At 40.7% G+C, this 16,976-nt stretch overlaps 1 protein-coding gene across 12 annotated transcripts in view; it reads left to right on the forward strand.

The window, feature by feature from the left end:
- ANKRD44 (ankyrin repeat domain 44) overlaps positions 1-16,976 on the forward strand; it is a 312,848-nt gene that overhangs the window by 256,109 nt on the left and 39,763 nt on the right. For all 12 annotated transcript variants that reach the window (XM_082689038.1, XM_082689037.1, XM_082689042.1 and 9 more), the window contains one exon: positions 14,514-14,585. In XM_082689038.1, coding sequence (XP_082545164.1) covers positions 14,514-14,585 — 72 coding nt within the window. The remainder of the gene's footprint in view (positions 1-14,513; positions 14,586-16,976) is intronic.

Genomic DNA, 16,976 nt, shown 5'->3' on the forward strand with positions numbered 1-16,976 from the left:
AGACAAGTGGAATGTGAAATAGGATTTCGGACGGAGGTGCCAACTTTCCAGGGGCCTTGGCCAGCTTCCAACCTTTCACAGCCTTGAAGACTTATAATGTCCTCCCAGTCCTCACTGCTGAAAGATAAATAAATCCATTTTTAAAGCTTTCTACAGAGCACCTCCTTTACATGGTCCCTGCAGATACTTTCTGATTGGTTTTCTAGCTCCTCCAATCCCTCCTACCTTGTGGAAACTTGCTGTGTCATCAGAATCTAACCAGAACCTACAAGAGGGTTAGCCCGCAGACCCACTGGCCACAGATTTCCGTTCTTATAGTCTGAGCCATATTTGCTTTCTGCTTTCTTAAAAAGCACACTTAAAAACGGGTTTAGATCAGCTTGAGGTCTCTGAGATCTCTGAAGATTTCCCCGCCATGTTTTCAAACTATTTAAAAAGCTTGGGTTTCCAGCTCAAGTATAATATTTATCTGTGCCCTCACAATTTCGAATGATAAGATTACTGTTTTGTTAACCCAGCAGCCAGTTGGCTTACTGTTAAGTTCATGTTTATTCTTTATTTTGTTACCACAGATTCGTTTTGTAGAGAAAGAAGCTTAAACTTGGCCATTACCCTTGTGGCTTTTAAATCCAAGACATGGAGCTACTCGATATGTGAGCTTTCCCATCCTACACAAACACCGTCCAGACTCAGAAAATGCCCTATAAATTGCTATCAACTCAAATGCAGTCATTTTCTTGGGCTTGACAACATTCAAGAGCATCCCAGCTAGGTCTCCCTTGAAACAGAGTTTTCATTTCGCAGATAAGACAGTTGAAAAGTTTACTTGTTCTCTTCCTGGTTCTTCAGCATCTGTCTTTACTAGTCAGTGGGGGGTTAGAAGTAGCTTTAATCCCAAACCTTCTGTTTTGTTTACCCAGGAAAGTCTTGGCAAATACAAGGTGACAGGAGGAGACTGGGGGAAGAAGTGAGATCTTGATCTCAAGTAGTTCTCGACTCTTCATACAGGCTTCATAAATGACTGACCAATTGAGAAAAGAAGTATTTCTGGGATTTTAGACATGACAAGGAATAAAATTAAGTAGTCCTGATAAAGACTTTTTTTTTTTTAAAGATTTTATTTATTTATTTGACAGACAGAGATCACAAGTAGGCAGAGAGAGGAGGAAGCAGACTTCCTGCTGAGCAGACAGCCCGATGCGGGGCTCTATCCCAGGACCCTGGGATCATGACCTGAGCCGAAGGCAGAGGTTTTAACCCACTGAGCCACCCAGGCGCCCCTGATAAAGACTTTATTAAAGCAGTCATGTTAATAGATAATTTAAGCAGAGGACCAAGTTGATCCTTGGAACAAATGCAAAATTCTTATTTTTCCAGTGGAAACCTATGGCACCATATTGGATGTGTACGTTGAATTGTGCAGGTAATTCGATGTGAAAACTAGTCTGTGGATACATAGACTGTGTAAATGTTGATGATAAGCATGAGGATGTATTAATTGGAAATAGTCTTAAAGGAGAGAGAGTTTTAATTCACCCTTTTATGTTGTACATATGAGATTGTATGCTTTGATTTATAACCACAGGCTCTCCATGCAGAACTCATTGCTTCTTATGATGCAGCCCTCAGAGCAGAACTCAACACCCCTTTCTCTCCCCGGATCTGTTTGCTTCTTAGACAAAGCATCACCATTCACCCTGTTACCAAAGCTGGAAAACTGGGCATTGCCCTTGACCGCACCCTAACTCCTTCTGCCACTCTTCAGTCAATGAATGGTGTCCACACTACCTTCTAAACTATGAGTTTCATGTGGGTGGGGACCATTTGAAACCGAAAATTTCAGTCCTTAGCACAATGCTGAAACAATAATTATGGAATGAATGAACAAAGGAGTGATTGAAATGCGTGAATGCACCTACTTCCTTCCATTAACACTGCCTTTTCTGCAGTTCAGGCCACCATCAGGCCTCACCAGCTCAATAATTCACAGTTTACAAATTCTAGAGTTGAACTATCCTAACTCATCTCCCCGTTTCTGGGGTGGTAATCCTCACCCCAACACCACAACAGTTCATTCTCCATACTGTGTCTGGAGAGATTTTTATAATATCCAAGAATCTTGTCACGACCGTTCCTCTTCTCTGCTTAAAGCACTTCAGTGACTTTGAATAATCATCCTGATTTGATGTCCTGGTTTACAGCTATCGTGCTGACACAGTCATCCCTCTCAGAAACGCCCTGGACTGGACAAGAACAATATAATCGCTCTATACCAAATCTATTTTCTGCTTACGTATGTTTCCAACCTCCCATTGTGCTACTCATGCTTTCCTCACCCCTGCATACTACTCTAGCCTTATTAAACTGAAAGTTTTAAAATTTTTTTGTACTCACTGCTCTCACATGCTCTTCCTTCTGCCTGCAAATCCCTCTCTCTCTGTGCCTGGCTGGCCCCTATAATCCAGGTCTCGGGCTAGACCTTCCTTGACAGAGAGTCTCTCTGACCCCCCAGGTTATGTCAGGCACCTCTCCTGCTCCCATAACATCCTGCGTCCTAGCTCCCATTGTTTTCATTACCTATTAATTTCCATGGGTTCCCCATTAGCCTCCAGGCTCACTCAGGTCAGCAGGAACATCTGCCCCCTGCATAGTTGAATCCTGGTGCCTAATCCGGGGTCCCGCACAGAGATAACACTCGGCAAATATTTGGTAAATAAACGATAGAAGTAAAATATCGCATGCTATTAGAATGATCAAAGTATGTGTGTGGAAAAATCTTATTTCATAATAAATCTTATGGAAACATGCCTAGTTTGTGGCTAGAAACAGTATTTCGTCTTCTTGTCTCTGTTCATCATGTTTGTGATAATGGTGGAAATGAGCCTGTGTTCCTTTGATTGAAAGTTCATTCTAGGACAGGATTTGCTGTCAGTACACACTATCAATTCCAGGAAGTTTTGCAGGTGATAATGTTGCAAAACAAAGCAAAGAACAGCTGCTTTCTAGCCTTTTCAAGCAGTTAGGGCTACTTGTATTTCAACTATGCTCAGTAGATTGGTTTTAAATTTGTTTGCTTTGAAGTTAAAATTAAATTTAGTCTCATTAGTCTAACTTATCCTAGATTGTTTAAGTTCCAAATTCTATTCTATTCTCATACTCACAAAAACAAACATAAAATGCCTTATGCTTCTGATAAAATTATTTGCATTGTATTCTTTGCAAACTTAAAAGCATGTGTTCTTAGATGGTAAATTTTATGCCACTATTTGATCTACCAGAGAATCCAATCATTTTGTTCCACATGGATTGACTAGAAAGGAGTTCTGGACCTACTTGGGGGGGGGGCGGTCCATGAATATCATTTTATTGAAAGAAAAGGAAGGTTAATAGCTTTTATTTTTTTCCCCTGATAGAAATAGCTTTAATGTTTTTCTGATTACAAAAGTAATACATAGTTACTGAAAAAAAAAATGAGGAAAGAGAAAGAAGAAAACAAAATTCATCCGTAATCCCACTCTTAGGTTATTGTACTAAACATTTTAGGGTAGGGATTTCTAGGCTTTTTCTCTGCATCTGTCATCACATGAGTATAGATTTTTTAAAAAATGGAAATGCTACTACTATTCTACATATATTGCTTTTAAAAATGTTTTTTTCCACTTAAGAAGTTTGGGACTTTCCAGGATAAAAATGGATAGAGTGGATTTTAGGAAGTTTTGCTTTCTGGTGCATTGAGTGGTGTAATTTCCCCTTCGCCTCCCCCATTAAGAAAACTGTTATGATAAACTCCATTACTCTTTGAATCAATCAGGTTTCATTTGAAGGAAACAGAAACAAAGGAAGCTATTTTGAGCAGAAAAAAATATGATTTTTAAAAAGTAGGTATTTACAAGATTGGTGGGCTGTCTAGAAGAGGAAACACTAAGGTGATCCTCCAGAAATGAGCCTGAACTCTGAGCTTGGGCTAGCCGGGCGGTTGCCCCTTCCCCATAGTCAGGGTGCAGGGAATCAGAAAATAGTCACCAGAAGAGCTGTTCTATGGGCATATCATCCTGGCTGTTGGGTGGGGACACACTTGTCAGTACCACCACTGTTGGTCTTAGAGCCCCACAGCATCTGCTTGATCCATACTGCCAAGAGCAGATGCCCGGTGTCCCTGTGTCTGATTCCTCCACCCTCACTAGGGGGGGAGCCTGCACCCAGGGAGCTGAAAGACAAAGTCTTCACAGCTGTGCCCATCGTCAGAAATCACAGAGATGTCCTCTGCTCGTGTCTGTTGTCAGCATTTCAGGGTAGTGCGTCTCCTTGGTGGAACTTAAGTTACATCTGGAACCTACTTCAGGAGAGTCTAGGAAACAGTTCATAACTGTGTAGCTTTTGCAGTCCAAGCCCACTGGTTAGGAAGCCAGAGGGGATATTGAGTACTGCCACGTTCATCACACATCACTGCTTTAGGTGTTGGGTTTTTGTTCTTTTTGGATACATCACTATGCAAAGAAGAATTTAAAGGCACCATAAAGAGGGATAATTTATCTCAATGGCTGATTACACCACTCTTATTTATTTATTTACTTAGAAACTTTATTTATGTAAGCTTTTCAAAAATTTGATTCTAATATAGTTGACATACAGCGTTATATTAATTTCAGGTGTACAATATAGTGATTCAGCAGTTCTGCACATTACTCAGTGCTCATCGAGATAAGTGTACTCTTACGCCCTTTCTCCTGTTTCACCCATCCCCCCCTCACTCCCATGTGGTAACCATCAGTTTGTTTTCTGGATTTAAGAGTCTGTTTTTTGGTTTGTCTCTTGTTTTCTTTGTTCATTTGTTTTGTTTCTTAAAATCCACATATAAGTAAAATTATATGGCATTTGTCTTTCTCTGACTAACTTATTTCACTTAGCATTATAGTCTCTAGATCCATTCATGTTGTTGCAAATGCCAAGATTTCATTCGTTTTTATGGCCGAGTAATATTCCATTGTCTATATATACACCACATCTTCTTTATCTATTCGTCTGTTGATGGAAACTTAAGCTGCTTCCATGTCTTGACTATTGTAAATAATGCTGTGATGAACATAAGGGTGCACATTCCTTTCAAATTAGTGTTTTCATTTTCATATTCTCTGGGTATGTACCAGTAGTAGAATTACTGGATCACATTGTAACTCTGTTTTTAGTTTTTGAGCAGCCTCCATATTGTCTTCCACAGTAGCTAGACCAGTTTGAACTCCCACCAACAGTACACAGGGGTTCATTTTTCTCCATATTGTCAACACTTGTTTTTTCTTGTGTTTTTGGTTTTAGCCATTCTGACAGGTGTGAGGTGATACCTTATTGTGGTTTTGATTTGCACTTCACTTATTATAAGTAATATTGAGCATTGTTTTACGTGTTGGCCATCTGGAGGTCTTCTTTGGAGAAATGTCTGTTCATGTCTTCTGCCTATTTTTTAGTTGGATTGTTTGGAGGTTTTTTGGTTTTTTGGTGTTGAGTTGTGTAAGCTCTTTACATATTTTGGATACTAAGCCTTTATCAGATACGTTATTTGCAAATACCTTCTTCCATTTAGTTTGTTGTCTTCTTATTTTGTTGACTGTTTCCTTTGCTGTGCAGAAGCACAGCAGTTATTTTGGTGTTGTCCTCATAGTTTATTTTTCATTCTGTTTCTCCTGCCTTATGAGACATATCTAGAAAAGTGTTGCTATGACTGATGTCAGAACAATTACTGATTATGCTGTCTTCTAGGCTTTTTATGGTTTCAGGTCTCATGTTTAGGTCCTTAATCCATTTTGAATTTATTTTTGTGTGTCATGTAAGAAAGTGGTCCAGTTTCATTCTTTTGCATGTAGCTGTCCAGTTTTCCCAACATCATATTTTGAAGAGACTATCTTTTTCCCATTGCATATTCTTGCCTTCTTTGTTAAAAATTAATCAACCATGTAATCACAAGTTTGTTTTTTGGTTCTCTATTCCATTCCATCAATCTGTGTATCTGCTTTTGGGCCAGCACCATACTATTTGGATTACTACAGCTTTGTAGTATATCTTGAAATCTGTGATTGTGATACCTCCGGTTTTGTTCTTTTTGAAGATTGCTTTAGCTATCTGGGCTCTTTTGTGGTTCTATACAAATTCTGGGTTTATTTGTTCTAGTTCAGTGAAAAATGCTGTTGGTGTTTTGATAGGGAGCACACTGAATGTGTAGATTGCTTTGGGTGCTATGGACATTTTAAAATATTTGTTCTTCCAATCCATGAGCATGGCATATCTTTCCATTTGTTTGTGTCACCTTCAGTTTCTTTCATCAGTATTTGATAGTTTTCATAGTACAGCTCTTTTACGTCCTTGGTTAAGTCTATTCCTAGGTATTTTATCCTTTTTGGTGCAATTATAAATGGGATTGGTCTCTTAATTTCTTTTTCTGCTACTTTATTATTAGTGTATAGAAATGCAACAGAATTCTATATATTGATTTTTATCCTGCAACCTTGCTGAATTCATTTATCAATTCTAGCAAGGTTTTTTTTTTTTTTTTTTTTTTTTTTGGTAGAATCTTTAGGGCTTTCCATATATAGTATCATGTCATCTGCAAAGACTGAAAGTTTTATTTCTTCCTTACCAGTTTGGATGCCTTTCATTTCTTTTTCTTGTCTCATTGCTGTGGCTAGGAATTCTAGTACTATGCTGAATACAAATGGTGAAAGTGGACATCTTTGTCTTGTTCCTAAGATTAGGAGAAAATCTCTCAGTTTTCCTCCCACTAAGTATGATGGTAGCTGTGGATTTTTCATGTGTGGCCTTTATTTTGTTGAGGTATGTTCCCTCTAAACTTGCTTTGTTGAGGGTTTTTAACATGAATGGATGTTGTACTTTGTCAAATGATTTTTTTTCATTTATTGAAATGATTATATTGACTTATCCTTTCTCTTATTAATGTGATGTATCCCATTGATTGATTTCTGAATAGTGAACCACACTTGTATCCCAGGAATAAGTCCCACTTGATTATGGTGAATGATTTTTTTTAAAGATTTTGTTTATTTGACCAAGAGAAAGATACAGCGAGAGAGGGAACACAGCAGAGGAAGTGGGAGAGGGAAAAGCATGATCCCTGCTGAACAGGGAGCCCGATTTGGGGCTTGATCCCAGAATCCTGGGATCATGACCTGAGCCAAAGGCAGATACTTAATGACTGAACCACCCAGGCACCCATTGAATGATTTTTAAAAAAATGTATTATTGTATTCAGTTTGCAGTGTTTTGTTGAGGATTTTTGCATCTATGTTCATCAGAGATGTTGGCGTGTAGTTCTCCCTTTTTTAAAGTGTTTTCATCTGGTTTTGGTATCAGGATAATTTTGGCTCCGTAGATTGAATTTGGAAGCCTTCCTTCCTCTTCTGCTTTTTATAATACTTTAAGAAGAATAGGTATTGCTTCTTCTCTAAGTGTTTAGTAGAATTTGCCTGTGAAGCCATCTGCTTCACAAAAAAAAACTGTTGGGAGTTTTTTTTTTTTTTTTTTTTACTGCTTTGTTTTCATTGCTGCTAATTGGTCTGTTCAAATTATCTATTTCTTCCTGATTCAGTTTCAAGAGGTTAAATGTTTCTAGGAATTTAACCATTTCTTCTAGATTCTCTAGTTTGTTGGCATATAGGTTTTTATAATATTCTCTTATAATTCTTTTTATCTGTACTATCAATTGTTATTTCTTCCCTTTCATTTGATTTTGTTTATTTGAGCCCTCTCTCTCTCTCTCTCTCTTTTTTTTTTTTTTTTAGATGAGTCTGGCTAAAGGTTATCAGTTTTGTTGATCTTTTCAAAGAGCCATCTCCTTGTTTCATTGATCTGTTTTGTTTTATTTTCAGTTTCTATTTCATTTATTTCTGCTCTAATCTTTATTACTTCTTTCTGTCTAGTGATTTGTGGTTTGGTTTATTCTTTTTCTAGATCCTTTAGGGGTAACATTAGTTTGTTTATTTGAGAAAAAAATTTTCTTGCTTCTTGAGGTAGGCCTGTTTTGCTATAAACTTCTCTCTTACAACAGTTTTTGCTGTGTCCCAAAGATTTTGGACAATTATGTTTCATTTACTGCCATTTTTTTTTTAATTTCCTCTTTGATTTCTTGGTTGACCCATTCATTGTTTAGTAGCATGTTATTTAAAATCCATGTATTTGTGTTCTTTCCAGAATTTTTTCTTATGGTTGATTCTTAGTTTCTTAGCACTATGGTTAGAAAAGATGCATGGTATGACTTTAGTCTATTTGAATTTGTAGAGACTTGTGTTGTGGCCTAGTATGTGATCCATTCTAGAGAATGTTTTATATGCACTTGAAAAGAATGTGTATTCTGCTGTCTTAGGATGGAGTGTTCTGAATAGATGCATCTACTCCAGTGTATCATTCAGAGCCACTGTTTCCTTGATGATTTTCTGTCTGATGGTCTATCCATTAATGTGAGTGGGGTGGTAATGTCCCCTACTCTTATTGTATTATTGTCAGTTACTTGTTATTAGCTGCTTTATGTATATGGATGCTTCCATGTTGAGTGCATAAAATATTTATAGTTGTTACATCTTCCTGTTGGATCATTCCCTTTATGACCATAGAGTTTCTTTCTTTGTCCTCTGTTACAGTCTTTGTTTTAAAGTCTACTTTGTCTGATATAAGTACTGCTACCCTGGCTTTCTTTTCACTTACATTTGCATGATAAATGCCTTTCTATACTTTAACTTTCAATCTGCAATGAGTCTTATAGGCAGCATATAGATGGGTCTTACTTTTTTATCCATTCTCTCAACCCATGTCTTTTGATTGGAACATTTAGTCCATTTATATTAAAAGGAGTTAATTTTTTTAAGATTTTATTTATTTACTTGAGAGAGAACGTGCTTGAGCATGAGTTGGGGGGAGAGGCAGAGGGAGAGGGAGAAGCAGAATCCCTCACTGAGCAGGAAGCCTAATGTGGGGCTGGATGCCAAGACTCTGGGATCATGACCTGAGACAAAGGCAGACACTTAACAGACTGAGTCGCCCAGGCGCCCTTCAAAGTAGTTATTGGCAGGGATGTGCTTATTGCTGTTTCACTACTTGTTTTATGTTTGTTTTGTAGTTCTTCTCTGTTGCTTTCTTCTCTTGCTTGTTTTTTTCCATGGTTTGCTGGATTTCTTTAGTGATATATTTGGATTCCTTTCTTTTGGTTTTTTGTTTTGTTTTGTTTTTGTTTTCGTTTTTGTCTATCTGTTGCTAGTTTTTGATTTGTTGTTACCAGGTTTATACATAACTTACGCATGTAGCAGTGCATATTAAGTTGAGAACTGCTTAAGTTTGAACCCATTGTTTACTCCCCTTCCCACCTCCATGTTTTAGATATATGGTATCATACCTGACATCCTTTTATTTTATGATCCCTTGACTGATTTTTGTAATATAGCTAACTCACTGCTTTTATGCCTCCTACTTTTCTTCTACTTATGGTCTTTTCTTTGCATTCAAAAAGTCCCTTTAGGGGCTGTAGGGCCTTTGTCTCAGTTGGTTAACTATCTGACACCTGATTTAGGCTCAGGTTGTGAGCTCAGGGTGGTGGGATTGAGCCCTGAGTCAGGCTCAGTGCTGAGTGTGGAACCTGCTTGGGATTCTTCCTCTCCCTTTGCCCTTTCCCACTGCTTGTGCACACACATGTGTGATCTTTCTTCTAAAAAAAAAAAAAAAAGTCCCCTTTAACATTTCTCGTAGGGCTAGTTTAGTGGTGATGCATTCCTTTAACTTTTGTTTGACTGAGAAACAACTCTTTATTCTATTCTGAATGATAGCGTTGCTGGGTAGAGTATTCTTGGTTGCTGTGTTTGTTTTTTTTTTCCTTTAAGAACTTTGAATATATCATACCATTCCCTTCTGGCCTGCAAAGTGTCTACTGAAAACTCCACTGATAGACTAATGGGGCTTCCCTTTTATATAACTGCTTTCTATTCTCTTGTTGCTTTTAAAATTCCCTTTATCACTACTTTGCTGCATTTTAATTGCTATGTGTCTTGCTGTGAACCTCCTTGGGTAGATTTTTATTGGAGAATCTTTGTGATTCCTGGATCTGGATTTCTGTTTCCTTCCCCAGATTCAGGAAGTTTTCAGACATTATTTCTTCAGATAAATTTTCTGCCCCCTTTCCTATCTCTTCTTCTGGGATTCCTATAATGTGAATGCTATCATGCTTGATGATGTTACTGAATTCCTTAAGTCCGTGTTTATTTTTATTATTATTCTCTCTCCTGTTCACTTTGATTGTTTTCCATTACTCTGTCCTCTGGGTCACTGACTATTCTTCTGCTCCCTCTAGTCTACTATTTATTTCATCTAGGAAATGCTTAATTTCAGTTATTGAGTTCATCATCATCCAAGTGACTCTTTTTTTGTTTTCTCTTTGTTGAGTGTCTCACTGAGGTCCTCCACTCTTTTTTCAAGTCTAGTAAGTATCTTTATGACCATTACTTTAAATTCTCTATCAAGTATATTACTTCTCTCCATTTGAATTCGCTCCCTTGCTGTGATTTTGTTCAGTTCTTTCATTTGGGACATATTCTTCTGTCTCCTCATTTTTGTCTAACTGTGTGTGTGTTTCTATGTCCTAGGAAAGTCCCCTACATCTCCTGCTCTTGAAAATAGTGGCCTTATGAATAAGAGATCCAATAGCTCCCTGCAGTGCAAAATCCCCTGTTTACCAGAACCTGGTGCTTTGGGGTATCTCCTATGAGTGTTGTGTGCACCCCACTATTGTGATCGAGCTGCTTTTGCCTTCAGTGCAGTCATTTCTGATAGCTCTCATTGTTTTGCAGCAAGGTTTGGTCCCTGTGTTATCAGTGGGCCAGACTTGGGCTTGAGCTGGGTCAAACCAAAGATTTGCCAGAGATGCAGTAGCACCAAACTGCAGGCCATTTTCCCTCTGTTGTCTCCTGAGAAGCTTTTGTTGCTCAGCAGGGCTCACAGTCAGATCTGATGTCTGCTCCCAGCCCAGCAATGGAGCCACAGTAGACTGGTGTGTGTCATTATCCTCCATTCTCCCCAGGGAAGGAGTCACTCTCATGTAGCACTGCCTCCTGTCAGGGCTGCTTGCACACCACCAGGCTTGTGGCACCAATTTGGATGGGCTCCGGCCAAGGACATATTGAAGGGGGCAGGTGTGGAGAAGCACACTAGGCCAGGGGTACTGTTAGCAAGGTAGGTGGAAAATGTTGGCCAGTGTGTCTAGGCTAGGGGACAAGTGAGGATAATGATACCTGCCAACTCTTTTTTTCTTAGAATAGTCTCCTAAAAATTCCTGCCCCTCTAGCACATGTTGTGAGATTAGTAAATAAATGTTGTTGTGAGATTAGTAAATAAATCTTCTTTGCATATATCCCAGGCATTTTTTTAAACTGCTGCTTCTGTGCTGCCTCTCTGGGCTCTTTGTTATGCTGTCTCTCTAAAGGCAGGACTCCACTTCCTGTCACCCTCCTGGCTCTCCTAGAGCTGAGCTCACTGAATTTTAAAGTTCCAGGTGGTAAGCCCCACTGATCATAAGAACTCAAGAAATTAGACCCCCCTATTTTCAAAGCCAAATGTTATGGGGATTTATCTTCCCTGTGCAGGCTCCTGTGCCTGGGGTCCTTGGTGTAAGGGTCTGTTTCTCACCCTTCTCTGTGCCCCCATTGTTCCTCTCTCCCTCCAGCAGTCCTGCAGGTCCATTTAGCTCCCAACCACATTTATGCCTTTCCCACCCTCTTTGATGTGGCCTCTTCTCTATGCACAGCTGTGGAGAGTCTGTTCCTCCAATCTTTGAATTGTTTTCTGGGTGATTTACTCTGATATGGGTGTTATCTAGTTGTATCTGGATGAGGTGAGCCTCCAAACTGCCCACTCTGCCGTTTTCCCCTAAAGTCCCTGCCCCACTTCAATTTCTTTAACCCATCTCTGTTGCTGTCTTTTTTTCTAATTTTTTTTTCATAGAAACAGTGTTTTGTTAAAGTGCTCTTCACAGAGTCACTAATAGTCTCGTGTTGCCAAACCCAGGGGTCAATTCTCAGGGCTCATTTTACTCATTTGACCTTTTAGGACTTCAGACATGGTTACTCATTATCTCATTGAAACTCTTTCTTCATTTGGTTTCCAGACCTCACACTTCCTGGTGTTCCTTCTAGTCCATCTGCTCAGTCTGTCTCCCTGCTGTCTCCCCCTCATCATTCCAAGTCTCTCCTCATCTCTCATCTCTGTTTACTTTACTCATCTCATCTAATCCTGTGGCTTTAAATACCTGAACTCCACACCCATGTACCCAACAGCTGTTTGGTTGGTATGCACTTTTGAATATTTTTAAAACATCTCAGACTTACCATTTCCAAAACCAAACTTTCATTCCTTCCCACAGTGCCTTCCACCTTTGGTCTTTTTCATCTCAGTTCATGGAACTTCTATCCTTCCATTTGCATAAGACAAAATCCTAGAAGTCATTCTTTTTTTTTTTTTTTAATTTGACAGACAGAGATCACAAGTAGGCAGAGAGGCAGGCAGAGAGAGAGGAGGAAGCAGACTCCCTGGTGAGCAGAGAGCCCGATGAGGGGGCCAATCCCAGGACCCGGAGATCATGACCTGAGCTGAAGGCAGAGGCTTTAACCCACTGAGCCACCCAGGCGCCCCCTAGAAGTCATTCTTGACTTCCATCTTTTTTTTACATTCATATTCAATCAATCCATCAGGAAATCCTATTGATTCTACCTCTTAAAATATCTACAATCCAACTACTTCTCTCCAACCCCACTGCTCTCCACTGCTTTAAGCCACTGTTATTTCTCTCTTGGGCTATTTAAGGTTCTCTCTGCCCTCCCTAGAGCATAAAAGTTAGAACATGTTATCCCTCTGCTCAAAACACTACACTGAGGGACACCTGGGTGGCTCAGTGGGTTAAAGCCTCTGCCTTCTGCTTGGGTCATGATCCCAGGGTCCTGGGATCAAGGCCCGCATTGGGCTTTCTGCTCAGTGGGGAGCCTGCTTCCCCATCTGTCTCTTCCTGCCTCCTCTATATATATATCAAATAAATAAATAAAATCTTTAAAAAATCTTAAAAAAAAAAAAAAACACCACTACACTGAAATTCCATTTCAGGATGAAAAGTCAAAATTCTTAGAACAATCCAGAATGCTCTTGATGACACTCCCACCCCCTGCCCGTCACCATCCCTCTGGTTTCCTTTCCTATCATTCTCGTCTTGGCTCACTCTGCTCCAGCATCCTGGATGTTCTTAAGCACGCCTATTCCATAGAGATGTGGCAGCTGCTGGCCTCTCTGCTTGGAAAACTCCTCCCCCGATGTCCACAAGGCTCTCTCATCACCCTCAAGACTTTTCTCAGCCCAGAAGCCCTTCCCTGATCATCCTGTTGAGTTGCAAACTGACCTCCCCTCTGGCTCTCTGAACCCTCCTTTCCGGTTTTAGTTTTCTCTGTAGCACATACTATTTTCTAATTAACTGCTTAACTTCTTTCTTTTATGCCTACTCTGTCTCCCCCCTGAAGAAAATGGATATTGTAATATTATTTATTATTGAATCTTCAGTGTCTAGGTACACTGGTGATCATTCATCAAATATTCATTGAAGAACTTTCTTTATACATGCATCATCGTGCACTAGTCTAATTATTTATTAGGAATTAATTCCTAGGGTCAAATTTAAGCACAAATTGCCCAGGAAGGTTTTAGCAATTTGTTCCCTCAAAGAGTTCATGAGAATGTCTTTTTCCTGATACCTTCACCAGCATCATCCCTGGTCACACTATCCTTTCTGTTCCTTCCACTCACCATGTTTGTCCCCCCTAGATGCATTTGAACCCCCTTCTCCACAACTTCCTCCTCCAGAATACTCTCCTGCCACACTTTTACTTGGTTTAATTCTTCATGGTATTTAGGTCTTAACTTTGTCACTTCCTTGGAGAGGACTTCCCTGATCATCAGCTGTTAAGTAACTTCTCAGGCATCCGGTATCACATCATGTCATTAGCAGATGTTATCTTATTTCCGTATTTGCTTATCTATGATTTCCCTCCCTAGAATGTAAGCTCCATGAGAACAGGAGACTTACATGTTTCTTCCAACACTATCTCCAGTACATGTGTGTTTGATAATGGAATACACACTAGGTATTAAAATTTTTCAGCATTATGACCTGCTGGGTGAAAAGTGGATTAAACATGAATTATTTTCCTGGATTGGTGAGGCTGAGCATCTTTCAAGTATGACAGCCTTTTTCTCATCAGCAAATCCTGAGATGATCTAGAAGTTGAAAGGTTCAGTTAGAGTATTTGTCTGAGATATGCTATGTCCAATTTCTTGTTTCAGATGTGTTGCAGCGGGTTTCTTATATTGCTAAGAAGCATCGTTTTTTACATTATTGAAGCCTCTTTGGCATTGACGTCAACATTCGTATCCATAAAGGCAGATTCCTTCTGCAAATTTCTCACATACATGTTTTCTTTTTGTCTTTACAGCTTTTAGAAAGAACCAATCATGGCTTTGAAGACTCGGACTCCGGTGCTACCAAGAGTCCACTCCACTTAGCTGTAAGTGAGATACCGTGGGCGGCTTCCTCTGCTATAAATAGAATCTAGGTGTTCCTAGAACTAGGCTGCTCTTAAAATGATAGTGTAGTAACACAGTAAGAACTAATAATGAAAACAGTACATGGGTAAAGCCACAGGCTGCAGAGAGAAAGATTGACTCAAATTCCAATCCCAACTTCACCCACTGGTGACCTCAGACACATTACTTACCCCATATGGGCCTCAATTTCCCCAATTGTCAAATGATGGCAAAATAAAAGAGACAATTTTCTTAGAGCCTTTACCACAGTGTACTTAATAAATTATTATTATTATTTTTAAATATTTCATTTGTTAATTTGATAGAGATCACAAGTAGGCAGAGAGGCAGGCAGAGAGATGGGGGGAAGCAGGCTCCCCACTGAGCAGAGAACCCGACAGGGGGCTCAATCCCAGGACCCTGAGATCATGATCTGAGCCGAAGGCAGAGGCTCAACCCACTGAGCCACCCAGGCGCCCTTTAATAAATTATTATTATACATTTTAACAGTCTTTATAATTATTACTATCTAATAGTTCAATTAAAAACATTGAGGAAATTTGGAGAATACATTTTGGGTTTTTTGGGGTTTTTTTTAAACCTGTAACAGGTTTTTTTTTTTTTAAGATTTTATTTATTTACTTGACAGACAGAGATCACAAGTAGGCAGAGAGGCAGGCAGAGAGATGGGGGGAAGCAGGCTCCCCATCAAGCAGAGACCCCGACTCGGGGCTTGATCCCGGGACCCTGGGATCATGACCTGAGCTGAAGGCAGAGGCTTTAACTCACTGAGCCACCCAGGCGCCCTGTAAAGATCTGATTGTAGCCAACAGTACACAAGTCTACAGCCTACCACAAAATCAATCAAATTCCACAGTTAAAAATTGTGAGCTATTTAAACACAAGCTTGTGAAAGCGAGGTGAGCGGATGCATAAATGCAACTCGACTTCTCCTGCCTGCGCTTGAAATCAGGGTTTTGTAGGAGGGATGAGGCTGTGATTCTTGTACTGGCTGAGACCTCAGAGCGGGGAGGAAGACCGATCCTGTCACCAGCAGAGCTTCCTCTTCGCATCCCTGACTGAAGGGAAACGCAACAGCTCAGAGCGAGGATCCCCAAACTCTCCACGGGGGTGACCGAGCCGGCAGAGTCCCGTACCCCTTTCTCTCAGCCGGTGTCCTGCTAGCAATTGGTAATCACCAGCTCTTCTCTAGAAGCGTCTGGGATGGGCAGCCCCATCCAGCAACAGCAGCTCCCCTGTAGAAGGTGCTGCAGCAACGTGGGGCCTCAAGTCCACGGCCACAGCGATGGTGTCTGGGCCTATCTGGAGGCTGAATTCTAAGAAGAGCGGAAAAGGGCCGGGTCTCTAAGTTGAACTATTGGGACTTTCCCTTAATACCATCCCGTATTAGCACTTCTCAGTGTCACTCTGATGAGTAACTGAGATGAGATTTTGTAGAACAGAGGGGAGTGTTTTGTCAATGGGCACATGTAAGTAGTCACACAAGGCGAGGGCATGACCCCACCCCAGCAGGACTGGGATGAGCTGATCACACCACACGGAGCCCCGGCTTCGCTGGCCGTCTCCCCACATGGTCGCCAGCACCCCTGTTGATCCCGGTCACCACCCTCGGCCACACCCACCAACACATCCACCACACACACACACACACACACACACACACACACTGAGTCCAGTGAAATTAGGCTGCAGTGTGCATCCGTCTTTGTTCCGGAGAGTGGGAGAGGCGGATGGATGGTGGATATTTGCATGTATAAAGCTTCATGCCCCAGGCGCCTGGGTGGCTCAGTGGGTTAAGCCGCTGCCTTCGGCTCAGGTCATGATCTCAGGGTCCTGGGATCGAGTCCTGCATCGGGCTCTCTGCTCAGCAGGGAGCCTGTTTCCTCCTCTCTCTCTCTCTCTGCCTGCCTCTCTGCCTACTTGTGATCTCTCTCTGTCAAATAAATAAATAAAATCTTTAAAAAAAAAAAAAAAAAGCTTCATGCCCCTTGGCTCTCAGTACAGGTTGCCCTAAAGGTTGCTCCCTAGAATCTCTGTACAACCATCTTCTGCCCCTGGGGAAGGTCCCCCAAAGCGGAGGGTTCACATACAGCATTAGCTGGCTCGAGAGAGGACTGTTTCGGGGATCTCAGACAGAATTCACATGCCCTTCATCAGTGGGGTCACCGGCTAGTAATCTGAGAAGAGACTTGCTTAGCTTCCCCCAAATCCTGCCATCTCTAATTTTTTTTCTGAAAATTATTGTTGGGTACTTACCGTGTGTCAGTTGCTCTGCTAAGATCGGGGTTTCTGGTCTTGTAAAGACAAGGTAGCGTGTTTTCAGTGGAGAGAACTGGGCATTTGGCACTTCT

This window comes from Mustela nivalis, assembly GCF_964662115.1.
Source record: "Mustela nivalis genome assembly, chromosome: 11".
NCBI classification, from domain to species: Eukaryota; Metazoa; Chordata; class Mammalia; order Carnivora; family Mustelidae; genus Mustela; species Mustela nivalis.